The 18,112-nt window shown below is 43.1% G+C and overlaps 2 protein-coding genes across 4 annotated transcripts in view; one reads left to right on the top strand and one right to left on the bottom strand.

The window, feature by feature from the left end:
- FKBP15 (FKBP prolyl isomerase family member 15) overlaps nt 1-12,443 on the bottom strand; it is a 55,941-nt gene extending 43,498 nt beyond the window's left edge. For all 3 annotated transcript variants that reach the window (XM_015117047.3, XM_077968298.1, XM_077968299.1), the window contains exons 1-2: nt 12,328-12,443; nt 1,535-1,650 (exon numbers count right to left, since the gene is read on the bottom strand). In XM_015117047.3, the coding sequence (XP_014972533.3) occupies nt 1,535-1,650; nt 12,328-12,380 (169 nt within the window). In that variant the 5' untranslated portion in view covers nt 12,381-12,443. The remainder of the gene's footprint in view (nt 1-1,534; nt 1,651-12,327) is intronic.
- A 223-nt stretch (nt 12,444-12,666) lies between these two features.
- Nucleotides 12,667-18,112, top strand: part of SLC31A1 (solute carrier family 31 member 1) — a 37,787-nt gene continuing 32,341 nt past the window's right edge. Inside the window, exon 1 of the mRNA NM_001257506.1 lies at nt 12,667-12,803. The gene's annotated coding sequence lies outside the window, so the exon portion shown is untranslated. The remainder of the gene's footprint in view (nt 12,804-18,112) is intronic.

Below are 18,112 nucleotides of genomic sequence, written 5' to 3'. Positions count from 1 at the left end.
TCTTTTGTATAATCCAATTTTAGCCAGCATGGTAAGGAAGGAAGGCCCCTTTGCTTTAACCTACACAACAAAAGTAACTTTGAAGTGACCAGTTGTTTTTTGTTCTGTTTCTGCTTTCTTCAGCCCTTTTCTGCCTATAAAGCCAACCTCCTCTGCTCAGCTCATCACAACATTCCATTTTATAGAATGAAGTGTTGCCCAATTCTAGAATCTCAAATAAAAGCCCACCAAGATCTTAAAACTACATGTGTTATAACTGTATCATTTGACAATGCTAATGAGTGGGGCCCTACAGGGGTGGAGCCTCAGGATGGAGCCTACAGCTAACCTGCCCAGATAAAGGAAGTGAAAAGTAGGTCTTCCTTCTTGCCAAAACACTGGACAGTGTCTACTTAAGAGTGCCTTGGGCAGAGTTTGGGAGAGCGGTGTCCACATGGGGCAGAAAGTCTTGCTTTCGAATCTCTCCATCAGTTCCCAAGAAAGCGCACACCATCCAGCTACTAGAAATTAGGATCCCAGATCTTAGAGAAGCACCCACCACTGGGGGTGAGCTTAGACAGACTGGTCAAGGATACACAACCTGGCATGTCACTTTTGGAAGGTTGCTAACCCTTCCATCTAACCTGTTAAGACACAATCCTAGTGCCAGTTGTGATGGCTAATACTGAGTGTCAACTTGATTGGATTGAAGTACACAAAGTATTGATCCTGGGTGTGTCTGTGACGGTGTTGCCAAAGGAGATTAACATCTGAATCAGTGGACTGGGAGAGGCAGACTCACCCTCAATCTGGTTGGGCACCATCTAATTAACTGCCAGCATGGCTAGAATAAGGCAGAAGAAGGTGGAAGGGGCTGACTTGCTGAGTCTTCCGACTTTCATCTTTCTCCTGTGCTGGATGCTTTCTGCCCTTGAACATCAGGTTCTTTGGCTTTTGGACTCTTGGACTTACACTAGTAGTTGGCCAGAGGCTCTCAGGCCTGCAGCCACAGACTGAAGGCTGTACTGTCGGCTTCCCTACTTTTGGGGTTTTGGGACTTGGACTTATCCATTACTGGCTTCCTTGTTCTTCAACTTGCAGATGGCCTATCATGGGGCTTTACCTTGTGATCGTGTGAGTCAATTCTCAATTAAACTCCCTTTCATACATACGTATTTCCTATTAGTTCTGTCCCTCCAGAGAACCCTAATACACTCTTGCTTTTATTTTGTTTTGTTTTTGTTTTTGTTTTTTTGAGACGGAGTCTTGCTCTGTTGCCCAGGCTGGAGTACAGTGGCACGATCTCAGATCACCACAACCTCTGCCTCCTGGGTTCTAAAGATCCTCCTGCCTCAGCCCCCCTAGTAGCTGGGATTACAGGCACGCACCACTATGACTGGCTAATTTTTGTATTTTTTGTAGAGATGGGGTTTCGCCATGTTGACCAGGCTGGTCTTGAACTCCTGACCTCAAGTGATCCACCCACCTCGGCCTCCCAAAGTGCTGGGATTACAGGTGTGAGCCACCTTGCCCGGGCAATACACTCTTAACTTACCTGTTGCTGCAGTTCCCTGGCCTTTCTTAGGCTGTTTTGGGGCTGTGTACTGGAAAAATTCATTTCCATGGCCAGCTGCTGCCTGATCCAGACCAAAAAGGGAGGCCAATCTGGCACTGTCAATAGAAAATGAAAAATGAAATTTTATTGATATATCCCAAACCTGAAATTACTATAAAAGCTGCTCATCTCCAACCTTGAAGAAATACTTCCTTGACGACATCCCACCATTCAATACTAGAAGCACTTCCAGCTAGGAAAGCTGGTTAAAAAAAAAAAGAAAGAAAGAAAGAAAGAAAGAAAAATACTGGACACAGCAAAGTGTCTTTGAAATCAAGATTGTATATGTGATTTGAACACCATCAGTTGACCCTGCTCATCCCCAGGATCTTGGTTATTTCTTTTTTCTGGACCTCAGTTTTTCCACCTGTAAATTGAAGTGATTAGTTCAGATGCTCTCTATGATATCTTCAAACTGTAAATTCTTGCTTTTAGCAAATCACAGTTTCTAGTCACCCTTACTGATTACCCCCCCTCCTGCTTTTGCCAGTTTATTCAATTGAAATGAAGCTATGATACAAACTTACCCATCAAACACGGTCCCTGACATCCTTTCATCTAACAGAACTATTCTTTCATCATCCCACACAAGGAATCTTATGCTCCCACCATTCCACTGAAACTCATCTTGTTAAGATCACTAACAACTTTTTGTTTGTTTTTGTTTTTGTGTTTAGATGGAGTTTCACCCTGTTGCCTAGGCTGGAGTGCAGTGGTATGATCTCGGCTCACTGCAACCTCCGCTTCCCAGGTTCAAGCAATTCTCCTGCTTCAGCCTCCCAAGTAGCTGGGACTACAGGCATGTGCCACCACACCCAGCTAATTTTTGTACTTTTAGTAGAGATAGGGTTTCACCATGTTGGGCAGGCTGGTCTCGAACTCCTGACCTCAAGTGATCCACCCACCTTGGACTCCCAAAGTGCTGGGATTATAGGCACGAGCCACCAGGCCCGTCCGATCATCACAACTTCTTTGTTACTAAACCCAGTTTACCAGACCTTATCTTATTTGACCTCATACCACCTTTTTATACAGTTAATTAATTTGTTCTTGAAATTCTTCTCTTGACTTCTGCAGGAGTTGTGGAAGGAACAGGTCCAAATAAGATATCAATAAATACTAATGCAATCCCTGGCTTGTTTTGCCCCATTTCTCTGGCTTCTCTTTAACTCCTTGGGCTCTTCTTCTTCATTTGCCCAATCTTTAAATGTCCATGTCTCCAGGGCTTCATGCTTTCTCTCTCTTGGTAGCGTTTCATACTGTCTCTCTCTACTTATTTACCTTGGTATCAAATGCTATCCAAATGCTGATGATGCTCAGATCTGTATTCCCAGCCCAGAACTTGCTCCCAAGTGCCAGACAACATAGATATCCCACAGGTAATACAAATGTAACATGTCCAAACCAGAACTCATATCCTCCAATGCCCACTGCCCCAGCAAAACTTGTTCTTCCTTTTGTGCTCCAAGACCACTGCCAGTTTCAAGGATTCCAGAGAAGGACTCAATGGTCTCAGCATATAGTGGTACTCACGACTAAAATCTATTACAAAAGGATATACAGCAAAATCAGCAAAAGTAAAAAGTGCATGGGTTGGCTGGGCACAGTGGCTCATGCCTATAATCCCAGCACTTTGGGAGGCTGAGACAGGAGGATCACTTGAGGTCAGGAGTTTGAGACCAGCATGGTGAAACCCCATCTCTACTAAAAGTACAAAAATTAGCTGGGCATGGAGGTAATCCCAGCTACTCAGGAGGCTGAGGCAGGAGAATCGCTTGAACCCGGGAGGTAGAGGTTGCAGTGAGCTGAGATTGCACCACTGCGCTCCAGGCTAGGCAACAGAGCAAGACTCCGTCTCCAAAAAAAAAAAAGAAAAAAAAAAAATTATCCAGTCTTGGGGATAAACATCTGGAGTCCTAGCTACTTGAGAGGCTGAGGCAGGAGGCTCAATTGAGCCCAGGAGTTTGAGACTACACTGAGCTATGATCATGCCACTGCATCACAGCCTAGGTAACACAGCAAGACCCTGTCTTCCCTAAACCAAAAGAAAAGGATTACTAGATCATCATAAATGCCATGGGAATGAGACCAGTGGCGTTATAAGAAGAGGAAGAAAGATCTGAGCTAGTATATCCAGCATGCTTGCCATATGATGCCCCATGCCATCTCAGGACCCTGCAGAGAGTTCCTACCAACAAGACCTTCACCACATACAGCCCCTCTGACCTTGAACTTCACAGCCTCTATAATTGTAAAAAAGAAATTCCTTTTCTTTATTGCACTTTAGGTATTTTGTTACAAGCAACAGAAAACAGACTAACATATCAGCCAAGAGCCAACCTTCTAAGCAGGGCTTTTTAGGAATAATAGTCTCAGGCTTGCTGTGTTAACTCTTTAAAACAATTTTTTTTTTTAGAGACAGGGTCTCAATCTGTCACCAGGCTAGAGTGCAGCAGGGTGTTCATGGCTCACTGCAGCTTTTGCCTCCAGGGCTCAACCAATCCTCCGACCTCAGCCTTCCAAATAGCTGAGACTACAAGCATGCACCACCACACTCTGTGGATTCTCCCACCTCAGCCTCCCAAGTAGCTGGGACTACAGGCATGCACCAAGAAACCTGGCTAATTCTTGTATTTTTTGTACAGATAGGGTTTCACCATGTTGCCCAGGCTGCTCTTGAACACCTGGGCTCAAGTGATCCACCCACCTTAGCCTCCCAAAGTTCTGGGATTGCAGGTGTGAGCCATTGTGCTCAGCCATGAAACATATTTCTTAAATGGTAAGACCTGATCTGAATGGATGTTGTGTTAGCAGGCATGAAAACAACATTAATCTTATACATCTCCATCAGAGCTTGTGAGTGACCAGGTACACTGTCAATGGGCAGTAATAATTTGAAAGAAGGCTTTTTTTTTTTTTTTTCTGAACAGTGGGTCTCAACAGTGCATTTAAAATATTCAGTAAAGGCCGGGCGCGGTGGCTCAAGCCTGTAATCCCAGCACTTTGGGAGGCCGAGGCGGGCGGATCACAAGGTCAGGAGATCGAGACCACAGTGAAACCCCGTCTCTACTAAAAATACAAAAAATTAGCCGGGCGCGGTGGCGGGCGCCTGTAGTCCCAGCTACTCAGGAGGCTGAGGCAGGAGAATGGCGGGAACCCGGGAGGCGGAGCTTGCAGTGAGCCGAGATCGCGCCACTGCACTCCAGCCTGGGCAACAGCGTGAGACTCCGTCTCAATAAAAAAAAAAAAAAAAGAAAAAAAAAATATTCAGTAAAGTATGGTATAAACAGATGTGCTGTCATCCAGGCTTTGTTCCATTTATAGAGCACAGGCAGAGTAAATTCAGCATAATACCTAAGGGCCCTAGGATTTTTGGAATGGTAAATGAGCAATGGCTTCAACTTAAAGTCACCAGCTGCATTATCCCCTAATAAGAGTAAGCCTGTCCTTTGAAGTTTTGAAGCCAAGCACTGACTTCTCCTCTCTAGCCATGAAAGTCCTAGATCTTCTTCCAATAGAAAGCTGTTTTGTCTACACCGAAGATCTGTTGTTTGGTGTAGCCACCATCACCAGTTCTCTTTGCTAGAACTTCTAGATAACTTGCTGCAGCTGGAAATTACTTGCTGTTTCATTTAGCACTTTCATACTATGAAGATGGCTTCTTTCCCTCAACCTCATGAACCTCTGCTCACTTCCATCTTTTCTTCTGCAGCATCCTCACCTCTCTCAGCCTTCACAGAATTGAAAAGAGTTAGGGCCTTGCTCTGAATTAGGCTTTGGTTTTTTGTTTTGTTTTGTTGTTTTTTTTTTTTGAGACCGAGTCTGGCTCTGTGGCCCAGGCTGGAGTGCAGTGGCGCGATCTCAGCTCACTGCAAGCTCCAGCTCCCGGGTTCACGCCATTCTCCTGCCTCAGCCTCCCGAGTAGCTGGGACTACAGGCGCCTGCCACCACGCCCGGCTAATTTTTTGTATTTTTAGTAGAGATAGGGTTTCATCTTGTTAGCCAGGATGGCCTCGATCTCCTGACCTCATGATCCGCCCGTCTCGGCCTCCCAAAGTGCTGGGATTACAGGCTTGAGCCACCGCGTCCGGCCTAGGCTTTGGTTTAAGAAAATTTGTGACTGATTTGATGTTCTATCAGATCCCTCAAACTTTCTCCATGTCAGCAATAAGGCTGTTTTGCTTTTTCATCATTTGTGTGTTCACTGGAGCAAGCACTTTTAATTTCCTTTAGGAATGTTTCCTTTGCATTCACAATACGGCTAACTGGCACAAGAGGCCTAATTTTTGACTTGTCTTTGTTTTTACACTCCTTCCTCACAAAGCTTGATCATTTCTACCTTTTTTAAAGCGAGAGATGTGCAACTCTTCCTTTCACTTAAACACTTAAGGTGGTTGTAGGGTTATTCATTGGCCTAATGCCAATATTGCTGAGTCATGGAGTATAGGTAGGCCCAAGAAGAGGAAAAAAAGATAGAGAACTGCCAGTCAGTGGAGCAGTCAGAACATACACAATATTTATCAATTAAGTTCACTATTTTATGTGGGCGTGGTTTGTGACAACAACAATTACAATAACACCAAAGATCACACCATAACAGATATAATGCCATTGAAAAAGTTTGCAATATTCAGAGGATATATGTGTGTGTGCATGTGTGTGTGTGTGTATATATATATATAATTATTATTATTTTTTTCTTTGAGATGCAGTCTCACTCTGTCGCCCAGGCTGGAGTGCAGTGGCACAATCTCAGCTCACTACAACCTCCGTCTCCTGGGTTCAAGAGATTCTCATGTCTCAGCGTCCCAAATTGCTAGGATTACAGGAGCGCACCACCATGCCCTGCTAATTTCTGTATTTTTTAGTAGAGACATGGTTTTGCTATGTTGGCCAGGCTGGTTGCAAACTCCTGGCCTCAAGTGTTCCACCCACCTCAGCCTCCCAAAGTGCTGGGATTATAGGTGTGAGCCACTGCAACTGACCAAGAGAATATTTTTGAATATTAAGAGAATTACCAAAATGTGACACGGAGACACGAAGGGAGCAATTTTGCTGTTGGCAAAATTATGCCAACAAACTCGCTCAACATAGGGTTGGCCATGACCTTTATTTTGTTAAAAAAAAAAAAAAAATCTGCAAGGCACAATAAAGCAAATCAAAAAAAAAAAAAAAAAGAGGTATGCCCAGGGTCTGGTATGTAATAGGTTCAATAAATGAATTCAAAGCTTAGTCTGGCTCTGAGTGCCTCTTCTCCAAAGGCATCCTTAGTTTAGGTGAAGTAAACATTGAAACTTCCCAACAAGTTATTTTGGCTTTTCAGGTTTTTTCAAAACTAGTTTTATGTATAGAGAAATATACACTAGCATTTTACAAAATAAATTTGATATGACTTGAAACTATTACCTTCTTTTCTCAAAGTAGTCTAGTGTAAGTTTGTTTCCTGTAAATAGGCCAGAAATGCCTACCGTAAAGGACTAAGAGGTTCAAATGAGATTGTAAATGCAGTGCTTGTGTGAGAGCAGCACTGGCCTAAAAAGACATCAAGGAATGCTTATGGAATTTAGAAGAGAGCAAGATTTTTCCTTTCAGGCAGGAAAATTTGGGCAAATTGCCTAAGGAATAAGATTCTGGAAGAGCGGGTTTCACTGTCTTTAACATAGTGAAAAATGTACAAAGCTTAGCACCTAGTTAAGATAACATATAAGAAAAGAATGTCCTTGTTAGCTTCAGTAAGCCATTGGTATTGGGCTTGCTGTTTTAATTTTGCAGGTATAGCCTTTTTAAAAGGAAAGACAAGAATGTCATAAGTGAACTGTGTTTCCATAGATGTTCTAAAGACCAGCCAACTGAAGACTACAAAGTCAATCCAAAAGCCAGGTCAACCTAATTAGTTTTCAGATTAATTCCAATTTCTTTTCTTCTTCTTTTTTTTTTTTTTTTTTGAGATGGAATTTTGCTCTTGGCGTCCAGGCTAGAGTGCAATGGCAGGATCTCAGCTTACTGCAACCTCCACCGCCAGGATTCAAGCGATTCTCCTGCCTCAGTCTCCTGATCACCGAGATCACGGGCACCCGCCACCAAGCCTGGCTAATTTTTGTATTTTTAGTAGATACGGGGTTTCACCATGTTGGCCAGGCTGGTCTTGAACTCCTGACCTCAGGTGATCCGCCCGCCTCAGCCTCCCAAAGTGCTGGGATTACAGGCGCAAGCCACCACGCCCAGCCTTTTTTTTTTTTTTAATGAGACGGAGAGTAGCTTTGTCGCCCAGGCTGAGTGCACTAGCACGACCTCGGCTCACTGCAACCTCCGCCTCCCAGATTCAACCGATTCTCCTGCCTCAGCCTCCTGAGTAGCTGGGATTACAGGCACCCGTCACCACACCCAGTTAATTTTTGTATTTTTCTAGAGACGGGGTTTCACTGTGTTGGCCAGACCCGTCACCACACCCAGTTAATTTTTGTATTTTTGTAGAGACGGGGTTTCACTGTGTTGGCCAGGCTGGTCTCAATCTCCTGACCTCATGATCCTCCCACCTTGTTCTCCCAAAGTGCTGGGATTACAAGTTTGAACCACCACGCTCAGCCCCATTTTCTATTAATATTTTTAATGGACTCTACATCAACTTGGGAGATAAGTTACTTGTAAATTTTTAGCAGGGCATGGTGGCTCACTCTCAGAGGCTGAGACAGGAGGACTGCTTGAGGCTAGGAGTTCAAGACCAGCCTGAGCAACACAGCAAGACCCCATATTTACAAAAAATTAAAAATTAGCCAGGCGTGGTGGCATGCGCCTGTAGTCCCAGCTACTTGGGAGACTGAAGCAAGCGGTTTGCTTGAGCCCAGGAGTTCGAAGCTGCAGTGAGCCATGACTGTACCACTGCACTCCAGCCTGGGCAACAGAGCAAAGTCCTGTCTCAAAAAATAAATAAATCAACAAAAATGAATAAATTTTTAGATTTTGCCACTACTAAAGAACTCTCAAATGTACACACTCTCCCTTATGTTGGCAAGAATGAGTTTGCAAACTCTGGACTTCAGTCAATGTTTATAATTCATAGGAAAAGTCATTACAACATTAACTACATTTAAAAAAAAATGTTAGACAATGCATTTAGTCACCAAGGACCTCACCTCACCTCAGTTTTATATTACTTTTCTTTCTCATCAAAAACAAAAACACATGCATTTATATTGTATCAATATATTTTAATAAATGGATTATTTTTGTTGGTAAAGTATTAATACTTTTTAAATAAACTGACATCAAACATCTATTTCAATAACAACAACAATAGCACATAGGCAGGTCTCGTGGAATCTGCCTACCTGATTTCAGATCCAGGCTCTATTACTTTCTAGCTGCATGATGTTGGGCAACTTACCTCTCTGAGCCTTTCTCATTTGTAAAATGGATATAATAGTTAATAGTACCTCATAGAGAAGAGTAAATACACTAATGTATATATACATTTCTCACTTGTAAACTGGGCATAGTAGGTAAAATTACTTCATAGAGTAGAAGGAAGGAATAAATACAATAATGTCTATGTATTCCTTAGAACAGTGTGTAGCATTGAGTAAGCACAGAGTATGTATTTATATACTTGTGAACACATCCTATTATCTCAAAATGTGGTTCAACTCAGATACCCCTGCAAGGGTGGAAGCATGCTTGATTGACATACAAGTTGACCTGCAACCATAAACTGATATTAGCATTAACATTAAAACTATAGAACTGGGAAAAGTCTCCAAGTTTATCTAGGTCAAACCTCATTACTGAATAGGTTGGGGTATGGAGAGACAAGGATGGAAGATAATCTGTCCAAAGTCACATTCCTAACTGGGGATAGAATCAACATTAGAATCTAGGCTTTTTCCTATCTTTTACAGAACTTAAAATGCTTTCTGGGCCGGGCGCAGTGGCTCAAGCCTGTAATTCCAGCACTTTGGGAGGCCGAGACGGGCGGATCACGAGGAGATCGAGACCATCCTGGCTAACACGGTGAAACCCCATCTCTACTCAAAAGAATACAAAAAACTAGCCAGGCGAGGTGGCGGGCGCCTGTAGTCCCAGCTACTCGGGAGGCTGAGGCAGGAGAATGGCGTGAACCTGGGAGGCGGAGCTTGCAGTGAGCCCAGATCGTGCCACTGCACTCCAGCCTGGGCGACAGAGCGAGACTCCGTCTCAAAAAAAAAATAAAAATAAAAATAAAAAAATTTTAAAAAATAAAATGCTTTCTGATGATCAGCTAATTTATCTTTTTACCCCTTTAGATTGGTGATTTACCATTACTATGCTAATCAGATCTGCCTACACATACCTTTATAATCTAAAACAAATATATACATAACTGGCCCCTTAAAAAACGCTTTGTAATTATTATTCCTGGCTTGATTTTATTCTACTACTAAAATAAAAGTTTCTTAGGGACAGAAACTGTGCTTTACTCCTATCTGGATTAGCTGAAGCCAAGTACTATTACTTCATTACTATTACTTCCCACAACAGTGAGGAATGGGCTAAAACAAACTAACAAACAAAAGCAAGCCTCTTGATTACTACTTCTACATTAATAGTAAACTCTAAGAGGCCTAGAAATTCAGAAGGCAGATTATCAGATACTTCCACTTCTATTAGGCTTGAATATCCTTAATGGAACCAAGCAAGTCAGGTGTTTAAATCAAGAGACTTGGAACTTAAGCAAGTATACTTATGGTAATATATAGCTATAAAAGAGGAAGTGAAAAGCAGATGCAGTATTCACTGTCATATGTTCTACTTCCTTAGAGAAAACCAAAAAAGGAATAGCTAAATCAGAGAATGTTGGTGAAACTTTCTGTATTCTCAGTGTTAAATTTGATTTGGTTTTCCTGATAACCGTGGGGAACAAAAATAAACTGCAACTTTGCTTAGCATGTCTTTTATCATCAAATTAGCTGTTGTCTATGTCTAGGAGTACAGTCACATGCCTAGAATTCAAGTGTCCCAGATCCTTGAGAAGACTGCTCAGGAAAAAAGAATAGTTGAGCCACCAAGAATTTATCTCTGGCCAGGAATCTGGAAAAGAACACATGACTGTCATTACTTATCCCATCATTTTCAGTCAGCTTGGACTGATTGTTGCAAGAAAGTTGGGAGCCCTAACATTACAGACTTCTCCCAAATACTTTCACATAGTGAAGGATGTGAATTTAAAGTATAACCTTCGAAATTTTCAAGTGGTCTAATATACGGCTATACACAAAACAGGTTTGTTGGAAGGAACATTAATTCAAAAGGCTGGCTACAAACAGAGTCAACAGCAGCAAGGAGTTTGGACTGTATGGAGATTTGTTAATGTTTTGGGTGGAACAGGGAAAAAAGGAACCAAAGCACAGCTTAACTCTAAAATAACTGAGAAACGGAAAGAACTCAAAGTGGAACTAAGTGAATGCAGGCCATCTAAAGAGGGGGATACGAAGGGAAAAGAGTGGTGAGAGTGAAAAGACTTAAGGATAGGTAATACAGAGCTAGTCAGTGTAAATCAAAAGTTCCTATTTAAAGACAAAAGAAGGCCAGTGTCATTTTATGGTCATTCATCTATTAACTCATTTGTTTATGTATTGTCTATGACTACTCTCACCCTACAAGGCAGAACTGAGTATTTGTGGTTGCAACAGAAACCACATGGCCCAATAGATCTCTAAGCAACTTAAGGGGAGGCACAGCAGTTTAATAATTTTTGTAACCTCTTAGCATTTAGCAGATTAAGGAGCATATGTGGTGTATTTGTCATTTTTCCAGTACATTCTTCAGCACGCACAAAATTTGTTAAGCATATGTTCAAAGATAAGCTCTGCAATGATCAGAGCTTGGTAGCTCACAAGTTTGGAGGAAGTCAAGCTGTCCACCGGCACAACACAATGGAAAAGGCTAAACTGACCACTGAAAGAGACAAAACCCTGCCTCTCTTTAAAGATTTCTATCCCAGGCTGGTATATATTAATATAACGCTTGAAGAAACTGGAGAATGACGGAAGTCTGTTACGTTGGTTTTAAGCTTTAAACTTTACAAAGTGCAGTTTCGCAGCTATTATTCATTCAACAGCCACTTCCTGAGCACTCACTATGTGCTAGGTACCATGCTGAGTGCTAGACAGAAATGAACAACATAAGCAGTCCCTGTCCTGTGAGGACTCATAATCTAATAGGTTTGGGGTACAAGAACAGAGGCAAACACACCTAACTGTAGGAATAAGGAAGAGAAAGCAATTCATTCTGCCTGAGGCTGCAGGAGAAGGAAAAGCATCCAAAACGTGACATCCGAGCTGGGCCTTGAAGAATGCTAGAGCTGACCCACCAGGGCCCGGTTCTAAAGTGTCATCGCCTTCTCCACGGAGAAGAGAAAGTCTCTTATCAGCCCCAGGTGACTCCTACAAAAATTCTGAGGCAGGAAGTTTCATCAGCAATCATTCCCATTTCACAGGAGAAATTGTGACCCAGAATGCAAAAGGCAAACCCCAGGGTTATCTTCGCGCCAAGAGAGATGCCGGGTCCCGAACCTCAGATTGGCAGAGTCAGCACAGTTGGAAGCTCTGCCCAGATTCTGAGAGGTGTAGAGCACCGGAATGTGTCAAGAGTCTCCCCCCGGAAGTTGGGAAAAGGCCTGAGAAGAGATCGACCCCCCTCCAAAAATCCGCCGGTATCTCTCAGCCACGCCCTCCAGCGCATACTTCTCAGTCACTCACCCGCCGCTGGGCGATAGGAAATCGGTGTCGTCCTCGTCCCCCGCACCGAACATTGCGTTGGCTTTCACCAGGCTGCGGGGAGGAAGCTGGGTATTTCCAGAGTCCCAGGGCTTGTCACCGCCGACGTCGTAAAATGCCGCGGCGGCGTGCTGCTTTCCGGCAGGGTGAACTCCCTCACGGTCTCTGGGCTGAAAGTAGTCTAGGCTCTGGAGAAGGTGGGGCAAAGGCAAATGAGAGGCTCGCGCCGCCAGACGTCAGGCCTCTCCAGCCCGCAGGGGGTCGGAGCTTCACAGTCTCGTGCAGGGATTGGTCGGTAATGCTAGGGGGCGGGAGGGGGCGGGAAATCCTCGGCCTCGGAGGCTGTCGTGGACACGTCGAGCCGGGTAGAAGTGGACGGGCCGTTCGAGGAGTCGTGAGGGGGTGACGGGTTAAGATTGGGAGAGAGAGGCGCCAGTGGCTGGACTCGACCTGGGAAGGTAAGGCTTCTCCCGGTCCCTCTCTAGCACCCCTGTGCATGGGTACCGTGCTTTCCCCAGCGGGACAAGGACCCTTCTGGCCGCTCTCCTCAGCTCCGCGGAAGGAGAAAGAGCGCGGGACTGGAGGGTTAAAGACTTGGGCTTCGACCCGGTCCCTGCAGTGGCTTAGCCAGAGTGACCTTGGGCCGCGGTGCTCGGTGCCTCAGTTTCCCCGTGTGTGCAACCGGCCATTTGTCCAGTGCTTCCATGTGCCGGCTGGTCCAGAAGCTTTTAGAGCTCAGAGGCCATCGATTTCGATCCCGGCCTCCTCGTAATCTCAGAATTTACAGATAGGGAGACGAAGGAACTAAGCACCCGGGTGACTAGTCCGAGGTCACAAAGAGTAAAGGGCAGACTGAGACTGGATTCCTCGTCCTTTGATTCAGGACATAGTGAGCTAGTGCGTGAACAAGAACGTTACCAGCCCTTAAGCACTGTGTGCCCTTACAGAATGGCTATTGAAAGACTGTAGCATACACCTCGAGGAAAATTCCCTTTCTAGAGTCCACCTGTATTCTACGCAGGTGAGGTGCAGAAGAACTAGGATATTCTGGCGGTGGGTGATGGAAAGGAGGATACTTTGGAGGCAGACACATCCCCAGCCCAACCTTGGCGTGGGTTTCCCTGGGTCTTCCTGCGACAGTCCTAAATCAACATCAATTGTGACGGACTCCTCTGACTCCAGTTTCCACCCTATCTGTATCTTACCTAAGTATTTTTTTGGTTAACCTGGTTTCATTCTCGAAACAATCCTGGGGTAGTCCTGGCTTAGGTAAGGTGTGGCTCAGGAGATAGTGTCCCAGTGTAGCGTCCACAGACTCAATGGAGTTCTTGGGCTTCCCCTCACAGTCAGGTTGGTACTACAGGTGTCCCTTACCTGAATGTTTCAATCTGTCAGTATGAAATTGAAGCGAAGTTCTCCCTCCCAGAGAACTTTGCACCTCCTGGCAAAGATGTTAAAGCAGCGAAGCCTCACAGTTGGAATGATGCAACTGGAATCTAAGCACTAGAACCGGAAATGGAACTAGAATCTAAGGACTAGCATTAGAACTGTTGCAGTAGCTCTGTTTAGTGTGTGAACTTGGCTACCTCTTAGAGGTGTTGGGGGAATAACTGGATTAAGTACCATGGCACTTTTTAATCACTCTCCCCAATACTGGTCACTGTGATTGCAGCCCTGAAACATCTAAATGTTTAACAGAAAGAGCTTGCTAGCCCCTGGCCTACATTATCTATGCTATTTTTAACATAGAGTGAATACTTAAAGTCACTTTCAAAGCAGTCTCACTGCAGAATCTTTCTAGTTGTTTATGAAATGTCCTTCCAGCCTTTTCTTTTAAAAAAAAAAAATGGCCAAGGGAATATTTGAACTCTGATCTTGTATTCTTGGGTGGAGGTGTTTTTATCCTGGATGTTTAAGTAGCTTTTTAGGTACTCAGGAATCCTAAAATCAATAGCCTTTTTGTTGATTGGAACATCACGAACGTGCATACCCAGATTATCACTGTAGAAACACAGCTGCTGATTCTTATTAGCAGTATGAGGAGGAGGAAGATGATGGTGAGTCTTCCCAGGCTTTGAACTGCAGGACTGGGTGCACCTAAAAAAAAAGAAAAGAAAGCCACTGTCTTCCTAAATTCGTGTATCTTCAGATTGGTAATATTGGACTAGGAATCAGGAAATCTGAATTCCTGTCCCAGCCCTTCTAACTCAACTCTGAGTTTGGTCCAGGCTCCCTAAACACCGTAAAACAAGTGGATTAGACCTGGACTTCTACTGAGTAATTCTTGGGGATACAAAAGCAAGTAAGGCACAACCTTGATCTCAAGTTTAAAGTAAGCATTTTTGTTTATTTGTTTTGCTTAAGTATACAACTTTTAGAATATTCATGAAATGTATTGTCAACCCTCTGAAGATTGGCCAGGAAGCAGCAATTTTTTTCCTCCACCCTCCACCCTCCTTCCTCCCTCAGGGAAGCAGCAATTTTAATACTTTTCAAATTATCAGCAATTTTGCAACAGAGATGACAGTCTTTATATACGAGTATGCCCATACTAATCTGTACTGATGCATGCATTTTAAAATTAGTAGTTTAAAGTTATAACCAAGTTATATCAGGTATAATGACAGGAATATGAATTAAATGCAGCTTCTAGGGCATCTATAACATTCACTCAGTTACTGAAAGCAGACTTTTAGGGCCATTAGTTGGCTAACTGAAGAAGTACGTTAAAGCAGGGAATCACACAGATAATAGTTACATACATAACATTTTAACGAGGACATAAACATTCTTTTGCCATTCTTTTAACATAAGGCCTCAGCCTTTTCTTGGAATGTAGGACCCTGTTGCCTGTTTTTATAAGTAAAGCTTTATTAGAACACAGCCTTGCTCATTTGTTTATGTATTGTCTATGACTACTCTCAGCCTACAAGGCAGAATTGAGTATTAGTGGTTGAGACAGAAACCACATGGCCTTCAACACCTAAAATGTTTACTTTTGACCCTTTACAGAAAGAGCTTGCTAGCCCCTGGCCTACCTTATCTATGGTATTTTTAACATAGAATGAATACTTAAAGTCACTTGCAAAGCAGTCTCACTGCAGAATCTTTCTAGGTGTTTATGAAATGCCCTTCCAGCCTTTTCTGTTGTCTCCCACACCTAACAGCAAGTTTATGTGTTATCTGTATGCTCACTTTTTTTTTTTTTTTTTTTTTTTTGAGACGGAGTTTTGCTCTTGTTGCCCAGGCTGGAGTGCAATGGCACGATCTCGGCTCACCACAACCTCCACCTCCCGGGTTCAAGCGATTCTTCTGCCTCAGCCTCCTGAGTAGCTGGGATTACAGGCATGTGCCACCATGCCCAGCTAATTTTGTATTTTTAGTAGAGATGGGGTTTCTCCATGTTGGTCAGGCTGGTCTGGAACTCCCGATCTCAGGTGATCCACCCACCTTGGCCTCCCAAAGTGCTGGGATTACTGGCGTGAGCCACCACACCTGGCCTTGTATGCTCACTTTTATCTAGTCTTTCCAAAGCATTCAATGTGGATTTTATAGAAATAACTACTAGAGAGGCTATGTCTTGTAGTAGTTAAGTACTTGAGCTCTGGAGCCAAATTGCTTTGCCACTTACTAGTTATATAGGCCATAGGCAAGTTACTCAGTTTCTGCCTTTGTAAAATAGGCATAATGGTAGTATCCATTTCTAGGTTTCTTGTGAAGATTATAGGAGTTAATTCATGTAAAGCATTTAGAACAGTGTCTGGCAAGTAGTAGGTACTCAGTGTTAATTGCCGCTGTCATTTTTCCCTTCTCATTTATACTTCATTGCTTTACATAGTATTTACATATTTTCAATAATAAGCACAACTGGCATAAATTGGTTTCTGAATAAACACGTTGTCACCATTGATAAGCACACTTCACAGAGGGGGAACCAGAAGTGTTGTTCCCATCACATTGGAGAATAGCCTCGTGGTGTGGTGTCAGTTAAATTGGATAAGAGAGTTCTTTGGGATAGTTTGCTAGGAGTATAAGGCAACAGTTCCCAAAAGAAAGTAATGGATTAAAATTGAAAAGGAATCCAGGACCATATTTGTCAAATACCTTGAAGGTCAAGGTGACAAGTTTGTACTTAGCTTGGTAGGAAGTGGAATTTTTTTTGTTCTAAATGGCATGATTGATGTAAAAAAGTTCAGATGGCTCAGGAATGTATGAAGTAAAAAGTTAAATTTCCCCAGCTCCATTCCATGTCAGTAGCCATTTCATTTTTTAATGGCCCCTAGAACATGGGGTTGTTCTGAAGGCATGGTAAACACTACTTGGGGTACTGGTATTAATCTGTTAAAATTTTCAATTCAGCTTTCCTTTGGATTATAGTCTCAATTTTGAATTGAGAAAACTAAAGTTTCCATACTGAATGTGAATAAAATGAAATGACTGTTTTGAAAGTAGATATCATACTCATAAGAGTCTTTGATTCCTAAGTCTTTCTCTACCTCTTGTTTCCAACTTGGAAGTCTTGGTAGAGAAGGACTTAGGAATCAGAGACTCATCTCTACTGTTAATTCATTTTTGCACTTTTCCCACCAGAAGTGCTACAAGAGAGAAACATGATATAATTATCACTAGAAAAGCAAAGCGTTCGGCTGGGCATGGTGGCTCCTGCCTGTAATCTCAGCACAGGTGGATCGCCTGAGATCAGGAGTTCGAGACCAGCCTGGCCAACATGATGAAACCCCGTCTCTACTGAAAATACAAAAATTAGTTGGGCATGGTGGCGGGCACCTGTAGTCCCAGCTACTCAGGAGACTGAGGCACGAGAATCGCTTGAACTCTGGAGAGGCGTAGGTTGCAGTGAGCCGAGGTCACGCCACTGCACTCCAACCTGGGCAACAGAGCGAGACTCCATCTGAAAAGAAAAAAAAAAAAAAGAAAAGCAAAGTATTTACAGAGACAAGTTGATTTCAACTAGCAGTTGTCAGATAAGTTAGTAACAAGGTATCACCCAAATAACTGCATTTTAAAGTTGACAGGGCAGGCCTGACTGGGGAAAAGGGAGGGAAGGGGTAGGGGGTTGCTGATGCCTGTCCTCCCGCATGCAGCTCTTAAAACAAAGCCATTTTAAAAACTTAAAAGTTTTTTGTAGTTTTGTGACTTAAGTATGACAAGTCATCAGAAGTCTGATACTTAATACATTACAATGAACAGTTTATGCCAAAAGAAATCTTATAGTAGGGCCTGGGAAGGAAATGCTTTTGAAGTTCCATTGCTTTGAGTAATATCATTTTATAATTTAGGTAACATCCCCAAGCAGAGGAGGGGCCCATCCTTAGGAATGCAAAGCCCTGCAGAGAAGGAAAGGGTTGAGAAGGGTCCACCCTACTTCTTTTCCTTTACACAATGGCCCTAGGCTTTTGTATACAACGTGCTTTTGTAGGCTAAGGACATTATGAAATACAGCATGGTAAGATGGAAGCCTGAATCTCAAAAGTAAATATGAGAAGTGATTCGGAGGGAACATATAAAGAGTGCAAAATTAGAGTAACAGGTGACATATTTCCCTAGATAGAAGAGTTACCGTAGAACTATGATGAGTGTTTATATAATTTTGAAGCAGTTTAGAGCATCTAGAATGTAGTCATTTAATTTATGAAACGAAAGAGAAATGCTGTAACTCGTACACCCGCATCCTCTCTCCTACCTTTTCTGATGGTTTTTTATGAGCTCTCATACAACCCATATGCATAATCTATACCTTAGTACATTT

Source organism: Macaca mulatta, chromosome 15, assembly GCF_049350105.2.
Source record: "Macaca mulatta isolate MMU2019108-1 chromosome 15, T2T-MMU8v2.0, whole genome shotgun sequence".
Classification (NCBI taxonomy): domain Eukaryota; kingdom Metazoa; phylum Chordata; class Mammalia; order Primates; family Cercopithecidae; genus Macaca; species Macaca mulatta.
Note: the sequence above shows the minus strand (reverse complement) of the source record. Positions and strands in the feature narration are given on the sequence as shown.